General features: G+C 36.4%; 2 protein-coding genes across 5 annotated transcripts in view; one reads left to right on the top strand and one right to left on the bottom strand.

Annotated features, from left to right (window-relative positions):
• The window catches only part of LOC137250564 (vesicle transport protein GOT1B), a 31,552-nt gene extending 26,501 nt beyond the window's left edge, over positions 1–5,051 (top strand). For all 3 annotated transcript variants that reach the window (XR_010953006.1, XM_067783602.1, XM_067783601.1), the window contains one exon: positions 2,339–5,051. Coding sequence is in view for 2 of the 3 variants with exons in the window: in XM_067783602.1 (XP_067639703.1) it covers positions 2,339–2,356 (18 nt within the window). In the remaining variant the exon portion in view is untranslated. The remainder of the gene's footprint in view (positions 1–2,338) is intronic.
• The window catches only part of PIG-Q (phosphatidylinositol glycan anchor biosynthesis class Q), a 31,413-nt gene that overhangs the window by 800 nt on the left and 9,548 nt on the right, over positions 1–21,065 (bottom strand). Inside the window, exons 3-8 of one of the 2 annotated variants that reach the window (XM_067783600.1) lie at positions 10,189–10,324; positions 9,973–10,117; positions 9,827–9,903; positions 9,663–9,778; positions 9,484–9,598; positions 2,253–2,478 (exon numbers count right to left, since the gene is read on the bottom strand). In XM_067783600.1, the coding sequence (XP_067639701.1) occupies positions 2,255–2,478; positions 9,484–9,598; positions 9,663–9,778; positions 9,827–9,903; positions 9,973–10,117; positions 10,189–10,324 (813 nt within the window). In that variant the 3' untranslated portion in view covers positions 2,253–2,254. Of the gene's footprint in view, positions 1–2,111; positions 2,479–9,483; positions 9,599–9,662; positions 9,779–9,826; positions 9,904–9,972; positions 10,118–10,188; positions 10,325–21,065 lie in introns of those variants that run through there. The other variant, XM_067783599.1, reaches the window with a different exon arrangement.

Raw genomic sequence — 21,065 nt, 5'->3', positions numbered from 1 at the left:
GGAATTTTTTCGATTTAGCAATTTTGGTATTCTGTGTTCCAATCTCTTTCGATCCAACTTCGAATCGTTCGATTTTGTGTATTCTGCATTTCGATCGTAGTTCCATTTTTCTAAGTTGCAAATTTGTTGGCGGAAAATAATTTTTTTTTATGTTTTTCTTAATTTATAACAGAATTTTAACAAAAATGTAGTAAAACTTGTTGAGAAACGTAAAAGGCTTCATGGTGATTGTTTTTTATATGTTAACCACACAAGTGCATTATGAGACGTTGGCTAATTTAATGGCAACAAAGCGGGATATGATGACTCCTGGGAAGCTAGACTTCGCATAAAATTCTTGCTTCGCTTGTATATTCTCCTCTTCACTTTGTTCAAATGTTATCCACTGAGGTCATAATTTTGGTTGCATTACATCCAGAAACATAGATGGTGACTTTGACACTGTTGACTCTCCTATTCCTACATTATAATCCGCCCCTATTTCATGCTGGTGGCCACCGTGGTGTGATGGTAGCGTACTCCGCCTACCACACCGTATGCCCTGGGTTCACACCCCGGGCAAAGCAACATCAAAATTTTAGAAATAAGGTTTTGCAATTAGAAGAAAATTTTTCTAAGCGGGGTCGCCCCTCGGCAGTGTTTGGCAAGCGCTCCGAGTGTATTTCTGCGATGAAAAGCTCTCAGTAAAAACTCATCTGCCTTGGAGATGCCGTTCGGAGTCGGCATAAAACATGTAGGTCCCATCCGGCCAATTTGTAGGGAAAACCAAGAGGAGCACGACGCAAATTGGAAGAGAAGCTCGGCCTAAGATCTCTTCGGAGGTTATCGCGCCTTACATTTATTTTTATTTTATTCCATGCTGGCAACTGCCTTCTGCAAAAAATCTCAAAGCAGCTACTACAATATTAAGGGCAGATGTCGATGCCGAAGTCCTTGGAAGAATTTGCCCCGCAAAAGTATCTAACACATACTTGAAAGCATCCTTATTAAGTCGAAAGTTTTTTTTTGAACCTAAATAAGAAAATAAGTCATTAAACTTTACCACTTTTAAGTTCAATTTGAAAGCACTTCACTCAAAAAAATATAACACTGCGGCAATATATTTTATTCCTTTTTTTATACAAAATGGCGTGGATAATAAAATATAAACGTTTTTTAAAGTGTTTTTTACAAATTTTCTTTAATTTATTTTGTTCCAATGTTCACATATTCCGTACAAACAGCTGATTTCGAAAAATCATTTGCTCTTCCTCTTCTCGCTACGATTCCGTCGTAATGCAGAATACCCAACTTCGATTAAAGCGGAGCGTAGAACGGGAACGTAATCGAAATGCAGAATAAGGGTGATTTATTTTTTAAATGAAAAAACTGTAGTATGGAATCTTACAATTGAGTCCAGTTAAAGAACCACAAGTTGTTAATTAAATTTGTTCAACTTAAGTAATAGCATTTTTTGCTTTATAAAAAATTACCTTTTTTACTGAGTACGCTATGATTCTCGAGTTGAGCCACTGTTTCGAAACAACTCTTGAGATTTTAGAAGTAAGCCTAGTTATCAACATGAGCTCTAATGGTACTCAAGCCCAAATGCTTGGTGGGTGTATTCGACGCCATTTCGAACGAACGCAAATCACCGATAGGTTAACTAGAGTTTAACCCAGCCAGATCGACCGCTTAAGCTCAGCTTAAACTTCAGTTAAAGTAGACTGAAAAACTGCAGAATAAGTTTAAGCGTAGTTTAACTGACAAACTGAGTTGAACTTGTGCTGAAAAACCGGGCCTTAAAGATTTTAAATTTAAGATTTTTATTGCCAAACGTGAGTAAAATAAAAAAATTACGAAATAGGAATATCCAGTAAGTGTTTGCTTTGGAAGGCATGTGAAACTGTATGTTTCAAAATGTAAATTTTGTTTCGGATTGAAAAATTTTACAAAAGTTGAAATTGTGCAAAAGTGAAAAACGTTTTACGTAAAATGAAACAATAGTGGAGACAGTGCATGTTAAAATATGAGATTTAATAAATCTTGACAGTTAAAGCTCTAGGCGGAGATATGATATAATATATAAATAAATCGGGCGTAGTTATATAAAAAGCAATAATAATTCAAAATTTTTGTTTTTATAAGGAAGCAAACTTGCGTTCTCCTTAAAACAGTTGATTGTGCAATTTTAATGCAATTTCGCTTAAAATGTTAGTATTAAAGCTTATTATTCATCACATACTAATAATTATGTACATAGTACTTATTACAATTAAAATGTTCCTTTAAGCATGCGGTTAAATGCATTCCTTATTGACATTTTCTGATCAGTTTCACTCGTTTTTATCGCTTTCAGGAATCCACTTTCACATGAGAATGCCCGAGACAATGGCGATTTTTGTATGTTTAATTTAAAAACGGACATACGCATTCGTGTTGGTTCCGACTGCAGTAAAGGTGATGGCGCATGTGGCATATGTGCGAGATATATACTTTCTGTAATATAATAAATTTCAATTGTTGAAAAATAAATTCAATAATTTATCTTTATGGTATTATAAAAAATATTTATATTAGTTTAGGACTTTAATTAAAATTTTCACTACTGTACGATAGTTCTTTTGCGTTGGCTAATGTATTTGGGGAAAAAATGTACTGTAATAAAATTTTAAAATATTGCGGCGAATATTAGCAGTTTCGATAACACTATGAACACATTCAGTCTATGTGAGATCTTTATTGACCGGCCAGTTCAACCTAGTTTCGATACGTCACTATGCCGCTGAAAGAGAAAACAGCCACAAATGCATGTATACACAACAACAAAGAGCGCACATTACTCATCCCTATACACACATACGCATAGAAGGCAACAGTGAAATCGCATAAGAGCCCAGACGTTATTACAGATGCATGTAAGCAGCAGGTATTCCGCAAAAGTTAGTACTCACACATGATCAAAACACCTACAGGGTATAACCATATCACTACTACTGAACTTTGCAGTCTGTCAAACATTACAGTACAGATATACAACGAGAGAAGGAGACAAAATCTCAAGGCTGTCGTTAAATTTTTGTAAAAAGGGCGCTTAGATGTATGTATATTTCAACAAGCCGTCTATCACCGATATTCAATTGCAAAAATTATTTTTCTAAGCATGAATTCAGACGAGCTTTAATGGATGAGTCATATTGCAACTTAAAGACGCACGCGCAGGGATTCGAGAAATATATCTCTTCATTGCGAGATGCTAATGGCACTCTTCTGGTTCAATCTGGCCGGAAAACAGGATTTGGTGGTATGATCGTTGCGCTAAGAAATATTTTTCCACTATTTGAGAAGCTTAAAAATGTTGGCATGCCATATCTTTTAACTTATAAGCTTTCACAAGACTTCCTGGAAATCTCTTTTGGTGTAGTTAGGGCAAGAGGGGGTTTCAACAACAATCCCAATGCAGTTCAATTTAAAAGTGCATATAGACGACTCTTAGTAAGGCACGAGTTAAGTGCGATTGAAAGTGGGAATTGTACCTTCGACGGGGTATCCATTCTAGAGGCGTCATCAGCGTCTATTAGTATCCTTAAAAAAATAGCGAGGTAATAGATTTCGAGTTAGCAAATGTTTATGTTAATACGATGTGGGGATTGTCTGTACATGTGGACAATGTTGTTCGTTATATTGCTGACTATGTTGCTTGGAAGGTACAACAGAAAAAATGTTCCACATGTGAAGGGCAATTGATAGGTGAAGAAATGCCTTTACTCTCAGCGCACAAAAATAAAGGTCCGTTTGTCGCACCATCTGTGGACATATGTAATATTTGTATAGTGTCAGAGAAAGCTTTAAGACAAGTTCTCAAGGCATGCCCAATTGGAAATGCAAAATTAAGTTTTATAAATAAAATTTTTCAAAATACATGTGATACATTCTCCAATAGTATCATGGACGATCACATTGCCATCGAAAATTTATTTAGCAATGACATCTTTAATAATCACCGGACACAGCTGTGTAAGGAAATAATAAGTTTTTATTTCGATATTCGTTTGTTTTTTGAAACGAAAAAAAGGACGGACGAAAAAGAGTATGTGAGAAAAAAATTTACAAAATTGATATTATTTCAACACCAATAGCAGCCAACCCAGTATTCATATTTTGTTTACTTTATCAAAAATTTACTTCATGGAAAAACTCAAAATAAGTAAAATTTTGAAAACGTTTATATATCGTTTGTTCAAGCTAATTCACTTTAAAGTATTTTTAAAAACGTTTAAAGAAATGCTTGTTGGGATGTATGTATAAGTATATTTTTATACATGTATATTTGAATTTTTTTTTCATTTCGACTCATTTAACTCATACGGCGAAAGGCTAAGCAGCGACATCTATTTTTGAAAAAGTAGGTATATTAAAGGCCACGTTGCCAACCTAAAAAGAAGTAATTAACAAATTATCTGGGTTACAAATTGAACCAGACTTCTATCTGGATTTATCTGGCTCAAATCGTTGTTGTTGCATTTACATGCAAAATTATTTATCTGGCTCAGGAATTTGCCACCGGATGATAGCTTATGTGTGTCCACAATTCATCGCAACTGATTCAGCTATATGTTATGCCCTATGGCCATCAGAGCGTTGTGTATCCGCCTTCGGTACACCCTGTTGCTGTAGCTAGTTGTTTAACCACAGCCGCTAGATGGGTCTCCTAAGCATTATCTAAGCGAGGATAGGCGTTTTTTTTTCACGCGCAAACGAAAAGTACACGCGTGTAAAAAAAAAAACACGGCTAATATATAAAAGAAAATCAAACCGAAATAATTAAAATTATAGTGCGAGTTACTAAGTTTAGAATTAATTAGGAATTAAAAATGAGTTCTAAAAGCCAATGTGATTGCGTTTAAAAGCCGTAAAACCTGCGCATTGATTTTGCATGCAACACTACAAGTTCTGCTGCTGCTGATAGGTACTGCGACTTTTGAATTACAAATTACATAAATGTTCAAAATTCAATATAATTAAATAAAAATTAAATAATATTAAAATAAATACATCTTATAACTTTAAAAGAGCAATTCTTGTATATTCGTATATTTGTATAGCCGAACGATCTCGGGAACGGCTCAACCGATAAAAATTAAATTTGGCACAGAGATAAAGGGCCAATTAAACTTCCTTAACCCTAACGCCATAATCGTAACCATACCCATATCCATAACCATCTCCAATGTGATCGATTCATGGTGCCTTAACCTAAAATCGCTAAAATTTTATAAAAATGAAGAAAACGCAAAAAATTACAAACATATTCCACAAAAAATAAGTCTCTTAGTCATAACGTATCCAAAAACAATGAATAAAATCTACAAAAAGTTATTAAATTCACCAACTCAAATATTTTTAGGTTATGGATATGGCGAGAAACCAAAAACCAATTGGTTGGCTATGGTATGGTTATGGCGTTAGCGTTATGGTATGGCACCATCAATCGATTACATTGATTTCAATAAGGTAGGTTCGATCAGCTGTTTTATCTGGTTATGGTTGCTTTTCATGGCAGAGATACACCCGGAGCGCTTGCCAAACACTGCCGAGTGGCGACCCCGCTTAGTAGAATTTTCTTCTAATTGAAAAACCTTATTTCTAAAATTTTGATGTTGCTTTACCCGGGGTGTGAACCCAGGGCATACGGTGTGGTAGGTGGAGCACGCTACCATCACACCACGGTGGCCGCCATGGTTATAAGTCACCATTAATTAACCCTTAATGTATCACCTTCTAAGACTTTCAAAAGGTTGCCACCTATTCGAAATTATAAAAAAATTGCATGAGATATGCCGATATGGGTATCAAACGAAGGGTATTTCACTCCGTATTACAATAGGGAAATTTTTGAGTAGGGTTGCCATTTAAGGTTGCCACCTATTCGAAATTAAAAAAAAATTGCCAGAGATATGCCGATATGGGTATAAAACGAAAGGTATTTTACTCCACATTACAATAGGGAAATTTTTGAGTAGGGTTGCCTCTTATTCGAAATTAAAAAAAATTGCATGAGATATGCCAATATGGGTATTAAACGAAAGCTATTTCACTCCGCATTACAGTGGGGACATTTTTGAGTAGGGTTTCAATTTAGGGTTGCCACCTATTCGAAATTTAAAAAAATTGCTTGAGATATGCCGATATGGGTATCAAACGAAAGGTATTTCACTCCGCATTACAATAGGGACATTTTTGAGTAGGGCTGCCATTTAGGGTTGGGATAGTTAGACGAAATAGTACTCTACTTACTCATATTCTATTAAAGCTTTAAAGGAGAACATTAAAGTTAAAAATCTTTGTAAAAAAATCTTACACTTGATAAGACTTAGTTTTCTTAATTTCACACACGCTAATAAAATTGAATGCAATATCAAGGCACAGTGGCAAATTCTAACAAAATATATTAAAATGCATATTTTTGGCAAATATGAAATGAATAATTTCAATTTCTCACAGATTACTATTAGAAAGATTTCTCACCATAGCAAAAAGATATCTCACCATGATATTTTGCTACCGTTGAACACTAGAGGCATATGTTCAATTTGACAACGACATCTAACCATTTAACTACTGACCAACAGATGGCGCAGGAAATTAAGTTGACATTTAATTAAACTAACTGATAGTTTTCATTCGTGAAATTGTGTATAACTAAAAATTTTTTTGAAATTAATAATTCTTCATGCGCCGAATTCATGCTCGACCTAAATAACTTAGTTCTCGATTTCACTAATTGTCATAACAATCCCTTATACTATAGGCTGGAATTACCCATTTCAAATTTCTCATTCCAGTTCAATTTGCGGTTAGTGTTTGATATGGTTTTGAAATCTATATTTAAGGAAATCAAATATTGGTAAGTAAAAATATATAATATATGTACATATAAAAAAAGTTGAGTTTAATTAATGATGACATGTAGAACAAAGTATGTTATGCGGCATACTCGAAGATTGCCGAGAAAAGCTCGGTCGCCCAGGTACTATATATAAATTAAATAAAAACAAGTAAAGGTGTCTAAGTTCGGGTGAAACCGAACATTATATACTCAGCGTGAGCTTCAATTGCACATTTCATTTCAGATAAATCACTTTTCTACATAACACGTGGCACCGCCCATTTAAAAAAAAAAAATGTCTCCCCATTTCCTCTTACAATAAAACATGATAAGTGAAATATCATTGATTCAAAACTATTGTTTGCTAAGTTATAGCTTACTATTCTAGTCTACGACCCTTTTAAACACCTTTTAACCGGCTCCGCACATTTTTTTTAGAAATATTTTCTGCTATAAGGAAAATATGTGTACAAAATTTCATTACGATATGTTAATTTTTCTCCGAGTTGTGGCTCCCGAAACACTCAAAATTGCTTAGACAAAAAATGGGCGCACATTGGGGATTAAGCATTAATTTCATTCAAAACCACTCACAGGTTCCAAAAATCAGTCGATCGCAACGATGTTTACACAGAAATTTTCGTAATTGAATTATGAAGAGACTCACATCGATTGATTCTTCAGATTAATTTGTTTATTAAACAATTTGTTGCAAAATAGCCTATTCTTTGCAGAACTTTATATTATACGTATTTATGTATCACTTTCGTGACATACAATTTTTGCTCAATACTTAAGAGAATGATATACACTTTAAGAGATAGTAGGTATTGCTAATTGATATTCGTTTTGCAAAATTAATTTGTTTAAACTGTTAGATTTATTGAGCTAAAAGGCTTCAAGATGAATAAAACTTATTTTTTTTGTTTATATTCGTTTATAATTTATTTGGTCGATATTTCAACTTCAATCTGAAGTCATCATCAGGAACATATGGATATGTATGATCGACCCGCCAATTTGTAGGAAAAATTAAAAAGGAGCACGACGCAAATTGGAAGAGAAGAGAAGCTCGGCCTAAAATCTCTTCGGAGGTTATCGCGCCTTACATAAATTTTTTATTTTTTTAACAAAAAATATGAGTAAAAATTTTACTTATTTGAAATGCGCAATGAAATTTTGTTTTGCATGTCGTGAACCACTTTGCATGATTTGCAGTAACGCATTTGGTTAGCGTAGTGTAAAATAATAGGGTTTCTGCTCCGCATTGATGCAAATAAGAGGATGTGTTGGGCCAGAAATTCTAGAACGAAATGTCCAGCATGTTGTTGTTGTAGCAGTGCTTCGTCTCATCCAATAGATTCGACCAATCACAAATTGTCATCAATATTCCTTAGCCAAAGTCCAAGGAAAATTGCAGTTTAAACAGGGGTCGACCAGAGGGAAAGGGGTGTTAGAGGCTTTGGTTCCACATTGCAATTGAAAAGAGGATTCGTGTCATATGTATGTCGGTGTTGATTCTGGATAGGTAGGATTTTAGCGTGTAACAGTATCCAGATTGAAGTTGAGCTAGAGTGACTCTCGTCTCCCTGGAAAGGTTGCCTTCCTCTACTGCTTTCCTGGCAAAGAAGTCCGCCAAGGCATTAAAAAGTGGAACTATTTTCGGGATTATTTCGGCACTATTTTGAAATTATTTAAGGAGTATTTCGGGAGCAATATCGAAAAATCGAAATTTCGGAAAAATGTTGGGTTTGTTTTCGGGATCGATTCGGCACTACTTCGGGATCATGTTTGGACTATTGATTATTTGAGGATTGTGTTCAACATAATTTCAAAAGTATTTCCCAATTTTTGTAAGGATTATTTCGGGACTACTTCAGAAACATTTCTTCTGACAATTTCTTTTAGGATTGCTTTAGGATAGGTTCGGAGAATTTTGGAACCATCCGGGGGTATTTTTTCTTTTCAAGGTAATTTGGGTATTTTTAAAGGATATTTTCGGGACTTTTTGTGACCATTTTGGCATAATTTTCTAAGGAGGATTCTGATGGCAATTTTCGTAGTGGTTTCCAATGAATGGAACGAATTTTTATATAACTAAACTTTACCCACTCCTTTGTTGAACTCTATACTCAAAGTTGCTTGTTCGATGATCTAAGTATAAGACCCACAGTAAAAGTCTTCTAACGGAAGTCCAAGGGATTCAAGGAGTTGTGTAGCGCAACCAATTGTCAACCTCGCCTTCGAGCGGCGAATCCGTTTAACTAACAGACGAGGCTCTGGCGGCCCCATGATCCTCATGGAACTTGAGGATGGGGAGGGAGGGATGGCCTGAAGGTTTAATGTGGCCATATAAATCGTTCCCGAGATGGTCGGACTATCACCTTAATTATGCTGTGTTACCGGAGCGTACACTCCACAAAGCCTTCGGGGAGTAATTTTATCGCTACAACAACAACAACGGAAGTCCAAGGATTCCAGCTCTTTTCAAGAGAGTTAGATTATATAGAGGCTGATAATAGACGGGTTAAGCCTAGAACATAATCTAAAACATGGTTTGTGTCATGTTCAGGATAAGTATGAATAATAAGAATAAATAATTTTTGTATAAATACCTATATCATAAAATCGACCAATGCACCACTTAAGAAGTGTTTGAAGGGGAAATTCTAAGATCTGACGTCGTAATATTTGAATAAACAAATTGATTAAATATATGATAAGCCGCAACTGAAAAAAAAACAAATTGTTATGATTGCACACAATGTTGTGTATATATAAGACAATAACGTACCGTTGTGAACACGACATAGTAGACTAAAACAGTTGGGAAGAGAAAGAGTAGTGAGGTAAAAAATATAGTAGCGAGATATAGCTGGCGGTTTACATAATTGTGCGACTCAACGCGATCTGCAAAGTAATATATGAAAGAAATGTCTAGTTAAATTAGCTACTTACTCTTAAGTACATTGTAACGTTTCCCCAGCATAACTTTCCAAAGTACCTGAATGCCCTTAATCTCCACTTTGTACAAACTGAAAATAAATTGTTAAAGAAAAAAAAAATAAAATAAACATGACCATTAAATAAAAATAGGAACTTACACTGCAGTATAAATATAAAAGCAATGCGCATGTAGGCCAATTATTGATATTAAAATTGGCAAGCAGGCCAACTGAAAGGATAAGCCAATGAACCCTAGCAAGGCAATTGGCACAAAAAGTTGACGCACAATAGGTTCAATAAGATCTAAATGTAAGATAGAGAGAGAAGAAAGGATCAACATCAAAGCAAAGTTTACGCGTATTTTTTCCATTTACCTAAAAATTTTGCCCATAAATCAATGTGATAATTAAAACAATCGAGTAGAAAATTATTCAAATGCTCATTCAGCTTCAAGCCAATTGGGCTACCTTTGAGGGAACGTAAGAGCAACCGCAGTTTTTGTACGACCAACTGCAAACATAGACTGTTATATTAAGATTGCAATAAAAGGCACATCGCTGACTTTCGTTCAATGTCTCTCGTTAGGTATTAAAGATTAACGCTACAAAGGTTTTGTTTTGTATTTCCCTTTTAAGAATTCTAGTTCAGAACAATATCAGAAACTATTCTGGTTAGTGTCGCGATCAGTTTCATTTGGATATATCGCGAAATGATCACGAAAATAGTCACCAAATCCTCACATAGAACGCGACCTTTTGATATTTCACAGATACCATTTCCTGGTCATAATGACATTATTTAAATTTTTGTTTAGATCTCGCTGCAGCTGCAGGGTTATCTACTTGAGTTAAATATACTGTAACGAATGTTAGCAGCACTGAGCGATGCTATCGTCTCTAAGCCGATGCTAAGCAGTGACATGAATTCACAACGATAGATCAATCACTATGTATGTACATAAACGAAACAATAATTGCGTCTACACATATGTACCATGTACGTATACGAGCAGCGGAGAGTCAATGCACAAACACATGCATATATCTGAGATACTCCTAAAAGTATGCAATGAGAAACACTATAAAATTGTGCAGTTGTAGTTACAGCTGAGAAGTTTGAGAGCTGCTGGACTAGTAGATTCTGGAAGCGCCTAGAAGATGCGAACGTTGAAATCCAAGAGTATAAAAGGCGGCAATTGTAGAGGCGCTAGAATTCAGTTTGATTTGAGTTGTCAAGCAGTTTCGAATAAGACGCTATCTAGCGAGCAAGAGCAGTATTATTTTGAATAGTAGAGTTTCATTTGAGCTATCAATCAGTTTGGTTATTAAGCAAGCTATTCGTTGCACAGTTTGAGTGTTATTGTGAAGTACTTTAATAAAGGCCATTTTGCATTATTACAAATTGGAGTTATTTATTCAACAGTTTAGTGATTCGAACTTAGCAGAGGATTGCAAATAAGAGGATTTGTAAGTAAATTCGTTACAATTGGTGTCAGAAGAGGAATTGTTGAATAAATTCCGGAGGACAACAAGGACATGGCAAAGTTCAGTGAATTAAAGATCCAGCAACTGAAGAAGGAGTTGGAGAGCCGTCGATTGAATACAAGCGGCGTTAAACTCGAACTTCAGGCACGGCTACGAGAGGAAATGGAAGCAGAAGGAATTGATGTGGACGAGTATGTCTTTTATCCTGATGGGGACGAGACAACAACAAAAATTGAAGAGAAAAACGAAACATCGCAGACAGTTACGAGCACAGACTTGAACATGATATTGGCTGCAATAGCTGCTCAAACATCGACAGTAACATCAATGTCGTCGCAAATATCATCCCAACTAGAATCACAGGAGGTACGCATTTCAGAAATGGCGTCGCAAGTAACATTACAATTGGAAGAACAGGAAACGTATATGTCATCACAATTGGAATCGCAGGAGACACGCATAGCATCGAAGATTGAAGCACAGGAAACACAAATTTCTACACAGCTCGAAGAACAGAAGACATATATGGCATCCTAACTGGAAGAGCAGAAGACATATATGGCATCCGAACTGGAATCACAGGAGGCACGTATTTCAGAAATGACGTCGCAAGTGTCATCTCAACTGGAAGACCAAAAGACATATATGTCATCTCAATTGGAAGCGCAAGAGGCACGTATATCTGAAATGTCGGCAGAAATTTTGGAACAGGTATCATCAAAACTGGAAGCGCAGGATGCAAACATGGCTCAATTTCAGGCAGAAGTAGATGATTTAAAAGGTCGTATGGAGCAGTTACAACTGAATCGGCCAGTGGTTCAGCAAGCAATCCAAAGGTAAAACCACCATCCTTTGACGGTTCTGTTCCTTTCCAGGTCTTTAAGCTACAGTTTGAGAAGACCGCAGCAGTGAACAACTGGAATGCTGAAGATGAAGTCGCAGCTCTATTCGTAGCGTTAAAAGGACCAGCTGCGGAAATCTTACAGACCATCCCAGAGTACGAGCGGAACAACTACGAAACATTGATGAGCGCTTTAGAGAGACGTTACGGAAGCCAGCATAGGAAACAGATATTCCAAATTGAGTTGCAAAACCGCTACCAAAAAGCAAATGAGACATTGCAGGAGTTTGCTTCAGATATTGAAAGATTGGCTCATCTTGCAAATGCGGACGCACCCGTGGAATACACTGAAAGGGTAAAAATCCAGAGCTTCATAAATGGCATACGAGATGTGGAAACGAAGCGGGCTACATATGCGAATCCAAAACTAACATTTGCTGAAACGGTATCGCATGCACTGACTCAGGAAACAGCCCCACTTTTGAGTAAGCCAGCGTACAAAGCCCATCGCGTGGAAGTGGAAAAGCCAGACTGGGTAGACGCAATTTTGGAAGCATTGAAGGGTACGCAGCAGAAGAATAATGATGCAGTCAAATGCTTTAAGTGTAGAAAGCCAGGGCATATTGCGCGTTATTGCAACACCAACCCTAACAGTTCCAACAATGTGGGTGGTCGTAAACACAGAGCAGAAGATGAGCACATCTCCAAGACAAATCAATCGTTAAACTAAAGCGAGTCAGCAGCAAGGGGCGACAGCTGACTCCCTCAATTGAATGCACCATAATCTCTATCTCACAAATTGGAAGAAGGTCGAGCAATCTTACTGCCGGAGGACATGTGGATGGAAAGGAACGTTTACTGACTGTAGATACGGGTGCATCTCATTCCATAATTCGAGCGGATTTAGTCAACAAGAAGATAAGACCATTGCATGGAGCAATATTGCGTACAGCCACTGGAGAAGACAGCACGGTTCTAGGAGAAGTATCATGTGAAGTCGCAATTGGGAACGTCACGGTAGTACACAATTTTATAGTGGCAGAAATTGTTGATGAAATCATAATTGGAGTGGACTTCTTAATCGACCAGGGCATCAAGATCGACATGCAAAGCAAGACGATGCGGTATAAAAACATGGATGTACCACTTAATTTCGGCTACGAGAGAGGCTACAGCAGTAAACGAGTGCTGGTGGAAGAGAGTCAGCAAATACCACCAAAATCCGAAGCAGTCATCTGGGCAAAGGTTGATGGAGATTCTGGGACAAACAAATTGTGGGTTGTCGAAGGAGCAAACAAATCAGCACTAAACATACTTGTAGGAAAAACCCTGGCTATGACAAAACAAGATGGACGTATTCCGGTAAGAGTACTCAATGAGTTCAAGTCACCACTCAAACTTACTAAAGGAGCTATTTTGAGAAGATGCCAAGAGGCTGAAGTAGTTATTAACTGTGAACAGCTCCAGGAACACATTTCAGCTAGTAATACTGATCTTTCAAATGACATCACGGTATGGACGCAGGGGCTAGAGGAAGCATATAAGAGTAAGGCAAAACAACTGCTCCTAAAGTACGCGAACATATTTGACCAGGATGGTTCTAAACCAGGCCGCACCAACGTTGTGAAACATCAAATTGACACTGGAGATGCGAGGCCGATCCGTCAAGCTCCACGTTGTGTTCCACTGGCGAAGCGGTCACATCATGCAAGAAATGAGCGACAGCGGCGTCATCGAACCATCAGCTAGTCCATGGAGCTCACCGGTAGTACTTGTAAAGAAGAAGGATGGAAAATTGAGGTTTTGCTTGGACTACCGGGTTTTGCGTGGACTACCGGAAGTTGAATGACGTAACGAAAAAGGATAGCTACCCATTGCCAAGAATTGACGACACTCTGGACTCGCTATCTGGTACGAAATGGTTTTCCACGCTGGACTTGAAAAGCGGCTACTGGCAAGTGGAGGTGAAGGAGGAAGGTAAAGAGAAAACAGCCTTCAGTGTCGGTGAGGGTCTTTGGCAATTTACAGTGATGCCTTTTGGACTTTGTAATGCACCAGCTACTTTTGAGAGACTCATGGACCAGGTACTGAAAGGACTACATTGGAAAACATGCTTGGTGTACCTGGACGACATCATCGTATTGGGCAAGCATTTTGATGAACATCTTAGGAACTTGGAGGAAGTTTTCCAAAGAATAGCTGGCGCTGGTCTGAAGTTAAGTCCCAAAAAGTGTGCGCTGTTTAAAAAGGAAGTAAATTATTTGGGTCACAAAGTAACGACAGAGGGCATCTGCACTGCGAACGAAAAGATAGAGGCTGTAAATGATTGGCCAAGACCACAGAACCTACATGAATTAAGAAGTTTCCTTGGGCTGTGCACATATTACCGCCGATTTGTACCAAATTTTTCCAGCGTAGCCCATAGCCTCCATGAGCTTACAAGAAAAAATAAAGCTTTTGAATGGAAGAAGGAGCAAGAAGTGGCTTTCCAAACATTGAAGGAGCGTTTGTGCACTGCCCCAATGTTAGCATTTCCGATTCCAGGAGCAACATTTATTCTAGATACAGATGCGAGTGGATATGCTATAGGAGGCGTTTGATCACAACTTTTCGATGGACAGGAGAAGGTAGTTGCATATTACAGCCGTTCGATTGGAAAACCAGAGAGGAACTACTGCGTTACGCGGAGAGAGCTGTTGGCATTGGTAGAGTGCATAATAGTACTTTTTTGGAGCTTTCTGGCCGGCTTTCCTTTAAAATAAAACAAATGTTTACTTCTTCATCCTACGCGTTTCGACGCTGTATTGCGTCTTCCTCAGGGATTTCTATTTATTACACAAAAACGAAAAACATATCAATTGTTGGAAATTAGCTTAGTCATAAGACGATACACAGTTTTGAACATATTGGACTTACATCTTTTTGCTACTTAATGCACAAATTTTGTATGAAATTTAAATATAATATCATTACATCAGTAGATAATAACCACACATTATAAAAACACTGGTACATCATTCCCTCTCAAAAGCTAAACATTTAATGTGATGGCGCTTGCATACGCGCAATTTATGCTGTCTACATCTTCTCGATAATTTACAACTTTCGATATATTTTGTTGTATGCGCAGCCCTTCCAACGTCAACCTTCTTCTTATTCTGTTTTCCACGTCCAAAATCTTTACATTATCGAAATCAGCTGTGTGCTTGCAATCCGTCAGGTGCTGCGCTAAAGCTGTGGTGTTTTTGTTGTTTTTTGCGTCTAACCTGTGTTCATTTATTCTCGTGTTGACCGATCTTTTTGTTTGTCCTATGTATACCTTCCCGCAAAATTCCCCCTCTTTTCCTCCCCCACATGGTATTTCGTAGATTACGTTGTGTAGTTGCTCCTTTTTGATTTTCGTGTATATGTTTTGGATTGTGTGATTTGGTTTGTGTGCATAGCTTATGTTGTTGGCTTTAATCATTTTATGTAATGTATTGTTGTCAGTTAGTTTTGGTATGTATGTGACGCCTGTGTATATTTTTGTATTGTTTTCTTCATTTGGTGTTGTCGTATTGTTGCTCGTTTTTTGTTTAGTTTTGTTTCTCGCCGTGCGTATTAGACCGTGTATTATTTTATTTGGATATCCATTTTTTTCAAGTATGATCTGAATCGTTTTCTTGTTCTCCTCCATGAACTCCTGGTCACTCAAGGAGTAAACTTTGTTAATAAAGTTGATTACTGTATTTCTTTTTTGATTCCATGGGTGGTTTGATTGGTAATTGATCATTCTAGATGATGCCACGGCTTTTTTGTACCAATCCGTTTTTACTTTGTTCCCGATGTTGTGAATTTCCAAGTCCAGAAAAGCTAATTTGTGATGTTTTTCTTTTTCTAGTGTAAATTTTAATTTTTTGTTTTGCTCGTTGAAAGTTTTTAGAATTTCGTCTACGTCTTTTGCCCTAACAATAGCGAAAATATCATCTACATATTTCGTTATGTATTTTATATTTACGTCTTTAGATTTTAGCTCAATGATGCTGTCGTCAATAATTTTGTCTAGGACTATATCTGCTATTGTTGGTGATAGAGGATTTCCCATCGGCATCCCATAAACTTGCTGGTAATATTTATTGTCGTATACAAAGTAGTTGTTTTCTCTCAGGCAGAACTCTAGTATATTGAGGAATTGGGTTTTAGTAATTTTAGTATGACTTTTTAGATTCGACCATTGTTTCATAATTGTGCTGATCCCTAGATGGATGGGGATATTCGTAAATAATGATACGACGTCTAGGGATATAAGTATTTCCTCCTCGTCAATGGTTACAGCTTTTATTTTTTCTTTTAATTGAACTGAATTTTTAATATTGAATTTTTCGGAAATAATGTTTTTTAAAATTTTTCCCACGAATTTGGATAGTTTCAAGCAGGGAACATTAATCGAGGATGAAATTGGGCGAAGTGGTGTGTTCTCCTTGTGCACTTTCGGTAAGCCATAAAGTCGTGGGGCTGTGGCAGCCGAGCATGTTAAAAACTGCTTCAGTTTTGCATCAATATTGTGGGTCTTGTACATGTCATTGACAATTCTATTGTTTTTTCTCAACAAATATTGGGTGGGATCATTTCTTATGGTTTTGTATGTGCCTTTGTCGTTCAAGAGGTCTTCCATTTTCTTCTTATACTCTGCTTTATACATCAATACGGTTCTGTTCCCTTTGTCTGCATTCGTAATCACAATATCATCTTTGTGTTGGTATATGACCCGTTTTGTTTCTTCGTACACTTGCAAAATAAATTTATCTTTTTGGCTATTTCTTAGTTTATTTTTAAACGTGTTTACCCTTGTTGCGAATTTACATCTCACCATATCTTTTTCTCTCTCATCGGTTATGGTTTGTATACTTTGTTCGACGTCCGCTATAATGTGCAGGGGTGAGAACGTTTTTCTAGATATGGGAAGGGCGAATTTATTACCCATGGATAGTAATCATTGACATTCAGGAGGGATGTCTATTCTGGTGTTATTCATAAACCAGTCGGTATTGTGCTTTAGGTCGAATTTCTCAAAGTTTTCCTTGATCGAATTTTGCAGTTTTTTATCATGATTCTTTTCTATAACGCTTTTTGTGCGTAGCATGAATTGTTTTTGCGTTTCTACTACAGAATTGTATTCCTTTATCTCTAAAGTGTCGTGCAACTGTTGTTGAAGCTTCCTAATGGCTCGATTTTCTATATTAATTTTCATGTTTGTCTCTTTGATTTCCAGACAGAGAATTTTGTTCAAAAAGTGGTTTTCAATTTTTCGCATTTCATTTTTTGTTTTTTCCAGTGTAAACCCGTGCATTATTTTTGTGGTCTTGCCCTTTAAATGTGGTGGTACAATTCCAAAGTCCTTACATTTCAGAAGATATTTTAGCCTTTGTTGTTGCTTAGCAAGAGTTTTGTGGTGTTTTCCGTATTGTTTGATATTAAGACAGGTGTTGACATCGTATTTGTATCTAATGTGTTGGTAAAAGTGTTTCATCTTGATTTCTTTGTATTTTTTAATTTGTGTAATGTTTTTCGAGTTTGCTGTTTCGGTTTAAGCTCTCCGATCAGTTTAATAGTTATGTGTATTGGGCCAAGTTTTATAATTGTATAATAGTACTTTTTTGGAGCTTTCTGGCCGGCTTTCCTTTAAAATAAAACAAATGTTTACTTCTTCATCCTACGCGTTTCGACGCTGTATTGCGTCTTCCTCAGGGATTTCTATTTATTACACAAAAGCGAAAAACATATAAATTGTTGGAAATTAGCTTAGTCATAAGACGATACACAGTTTTGAACATTTTGGACTTACATCTTTTTGCTACTTAATGCACAAATTTTGTATGAAATTTAAATATAATATCATTACATCAGTAGATAATAACCACACATTATAAAAACACTGGTACATCATTCCCTCTCAAAAGCTAAACATTTAATGTGATGGCGCTTGCATACGCGCAATTTATGCTGTCTACATCTTCTCGATAATTTACAACTTTCGATATATTTTGTTGTATGCGCAGCCCTTCTAACGTCCTTCTTCTTATTCTGTTTTCCACGTCCAAAATCTTTACATTATCGAAATCAGCTGTGTGCTTGCAATCCGTCAGGTGCTGCGCTAAAGCTGGGGTGTTTTTGTTGTTTTTTGCGTCTAACCTGTGTTCATTTATTCTCGTGTTGACCGATCTTTTTGTTTGTCCTATGTATACCTTTCCGCAAAATTCCCCCTCTTTTCCTCCCACACATGGTATTTCGTAGATTACGTTGTGTAGTTGCTCCTTTTTGATTTTGTCTTTGGTTTTCGTGTATATGTTTTGGATTGTGTGATTTGGTTTGTGTGCATAGCTTATGTTGTTGGCTTTAATCATTTTATGTAATGTATTGTTGTCAGTTAGTTTTGGTATGTATGTGACGCCTGTGTATATTTTTCTATTGTTTTCTTCATTTGGTGTTGTCGTATTGTTGCTCGTTTTTTGTTTAGTTTTGTTTCTCGCCGTGCGTATTAGACCGTGTATTATTTTATTTGGATATCCATTTTTTTCAAGTATGATCTGAATCGTTTTCTTGTTCTCCTCCATGAACTCCTGGTCACTCAAGGAGTAAACTTTGTTAATAAAGTTGATTACTGTATTTCTTTTTTGACTCCATGGGTGGTTTGATTGGTAATTGATCATTCTAGATGATGCCACGGCTTTTTTGTACCAATCCGTTTTTACTTTGTTCCCGATGTTGTGAATTTCCAAGTCCAGAAAAGCTAATTTGTGATGTTTTTCTTTTTCTAGTGTAAATTTTAATTTTTTGTGTTGCTCGTTGAAAGTTTTTAGAATTTCGTCTACGTCTTTTGCCCTAACAATAGCGAAAATATCATCTACATATTTCGTTATGTATTTTATATTTATGTCTTTAGATTTTAACTCAATGATGCTGTCGTCAATAATTTTGTCGAGGACTATATCTGCTATTGTTGGTGATAGAGGATTTCCCATCGGCATCCCATAAACTTGCTGGTAATATTTATTGTCGTATACAAAGTAGTTGTTTTCTCTCAGGCAGAACTCTAGTATATTGAGGAATTGGGTTTTAGTAATTTTAGTATGACTTTTTAGATTCGACCATTGTTTCATAATTGTGCTGATCCCTAGATGGATGGGGATATTCGTAAATAATGATACGACGTCTAGGGATATAAGTATTTCCTCCTCGTCAATGGTTACAGCTTTTATTTTTTCTTTTAATTGAACTGAATTTTTAATATTGAATTTTTCGGAAATAATGTTTTTTAAAATTTTTCCCACGAATTTGGATAGTTTCGAGCAGGGAACATTAATCGAGGATGAAATTGGGCGAAGTGGTGTGTTCTCCTTGTGCACTTTCGGTAAGCCATAAAGTCGTGGGGCTGTGGCAGCCGAGCATGTTAAAAACTGCTTCAGTTTTGCATCAATATTGTGGGTCTTGTACATGTCATTGACAATTCTATTGTTTTTTCTCAACAAATATTGGGTGGGATCATTTCTTATGGTTTTGTATGTGCCTTTGTCGTTCAAGAGGTCTTCCATTTTCTTCTTACACTCTGCTTTATACATCAATACGGTTCTGTTCCCTTTGTCTGCATTCGTAATCACAATATCATCTTTGTGTTGGTATATGACCCGTTTTGTTTCTTCGTACACTTGCAAAATAAATTTATCTTTTTGGCTATTTCTTAGTTTATTTTTAAACGTGTTTACCCTTGTTGCGAATTTACATCTCACCATATCTTTTTCTCTCTCATCGGTTATGGTTTGTATACTTTGTTCGACGTCCGCTATAATGTGCAGGGGTGAGAACGTTTTTCTAGATATGGGAAGGGCGAATTTATTACCCATGGATAGTAATCATTGACATTCAGGAGGGATGTCTATTCTGGTGTTATTCATAAACCAGTCGGTATTGTGCTTTAGGTCGAATTTCTCAAAGTTTTCCTTGATCGAATTTTGCAGTTTTTTATCATGATTCTTTTCTATAACGCTTTTTGTGCGTAGCATGAATTGTTTTTGCGTTTCTACTACAGAATTGTATTCCTTTATCTCTAAAGTGTCGTGCAACTGTTGTTGAAGCTTCCTAATGGCTCGATTTTCTATATTAATTTTCATGTTTGTCTCTTTGATTTCCAGACAGAGAATTTTGTTCAAAAATTGGTTTTCAATTTTTCGCATTTCATTTTTTGTTTTTTCCAGTGTAAACCCGTGCATTATTTTTGTGGTCTTGCCCTTTAAATGTGGTGGTACAATTCCAAAGTCCTTACATTTCAGAAGATATTTTAGCCTTTGTTGTTGCTTAGCAAGAGTTTTGTGGTGTTTTCCGTATTGTTTGATATTAAGACAGGTGTTGACATCGTATTTGTATCTAATGTGTTGGTAAAAGTGTTTCATCTTGATTTCTTTGTATTTTTTAATTTGTGTAATGTTTTTCGAGTTTGCTGTTTCGGTTTAAGCTCTCCGATCAGTTTAATAGTTATGTGTATTGGGCCAAGTTTTATAATTGTATAATAGTACTTTTTTGGAGCTTTCTGGCCGGCTTTCCTTTAAAATAAAACAAATGTTTACTTCTTCATCCTACGCGTTTCGACGCTGTATTGCGTCTTCCTCAGGGATTTCTATTTATTACACAAAAGCGAAAAACATATAAATTGTTGGAAATTAGCTTAGTCATAAGACGATACACAGTTTTGAACATTTTGGACTTACATCTTTTTGCTACTTAATGCACAAATTTTGTATGAAATTTAAATATAATATCATTACATCAGTAGATAATAACCACACATTATAAAAACACTGGTACATCATTCCCTCTCAAAAGCTAAACATTTAATGTGATGGCGCTTGCATACGCGCAATTTATGCTGTCTACATCTTCTCGATAATTTACA

Source organism: Eurosta solidaginis, chromosome 4 (assembly GCF_040869045.1).
Source record: "Eurosta solidaginis isolate ZX-2024a chromosome 4, ASM4086904v1, whole genome shotgun sequence".
In the NCBI taxonomy this organism is placed as follows: Eukaryota; Metazoa; Arthropoda; class Insecta; order Diptera; family Tephritidae; genus Eurosta; species Eurosta solidaginis.
Note: the sequence above shows the minus strand (reverse complement) of the source record. Positions and strands in the feature narration are given on the sequence as shown.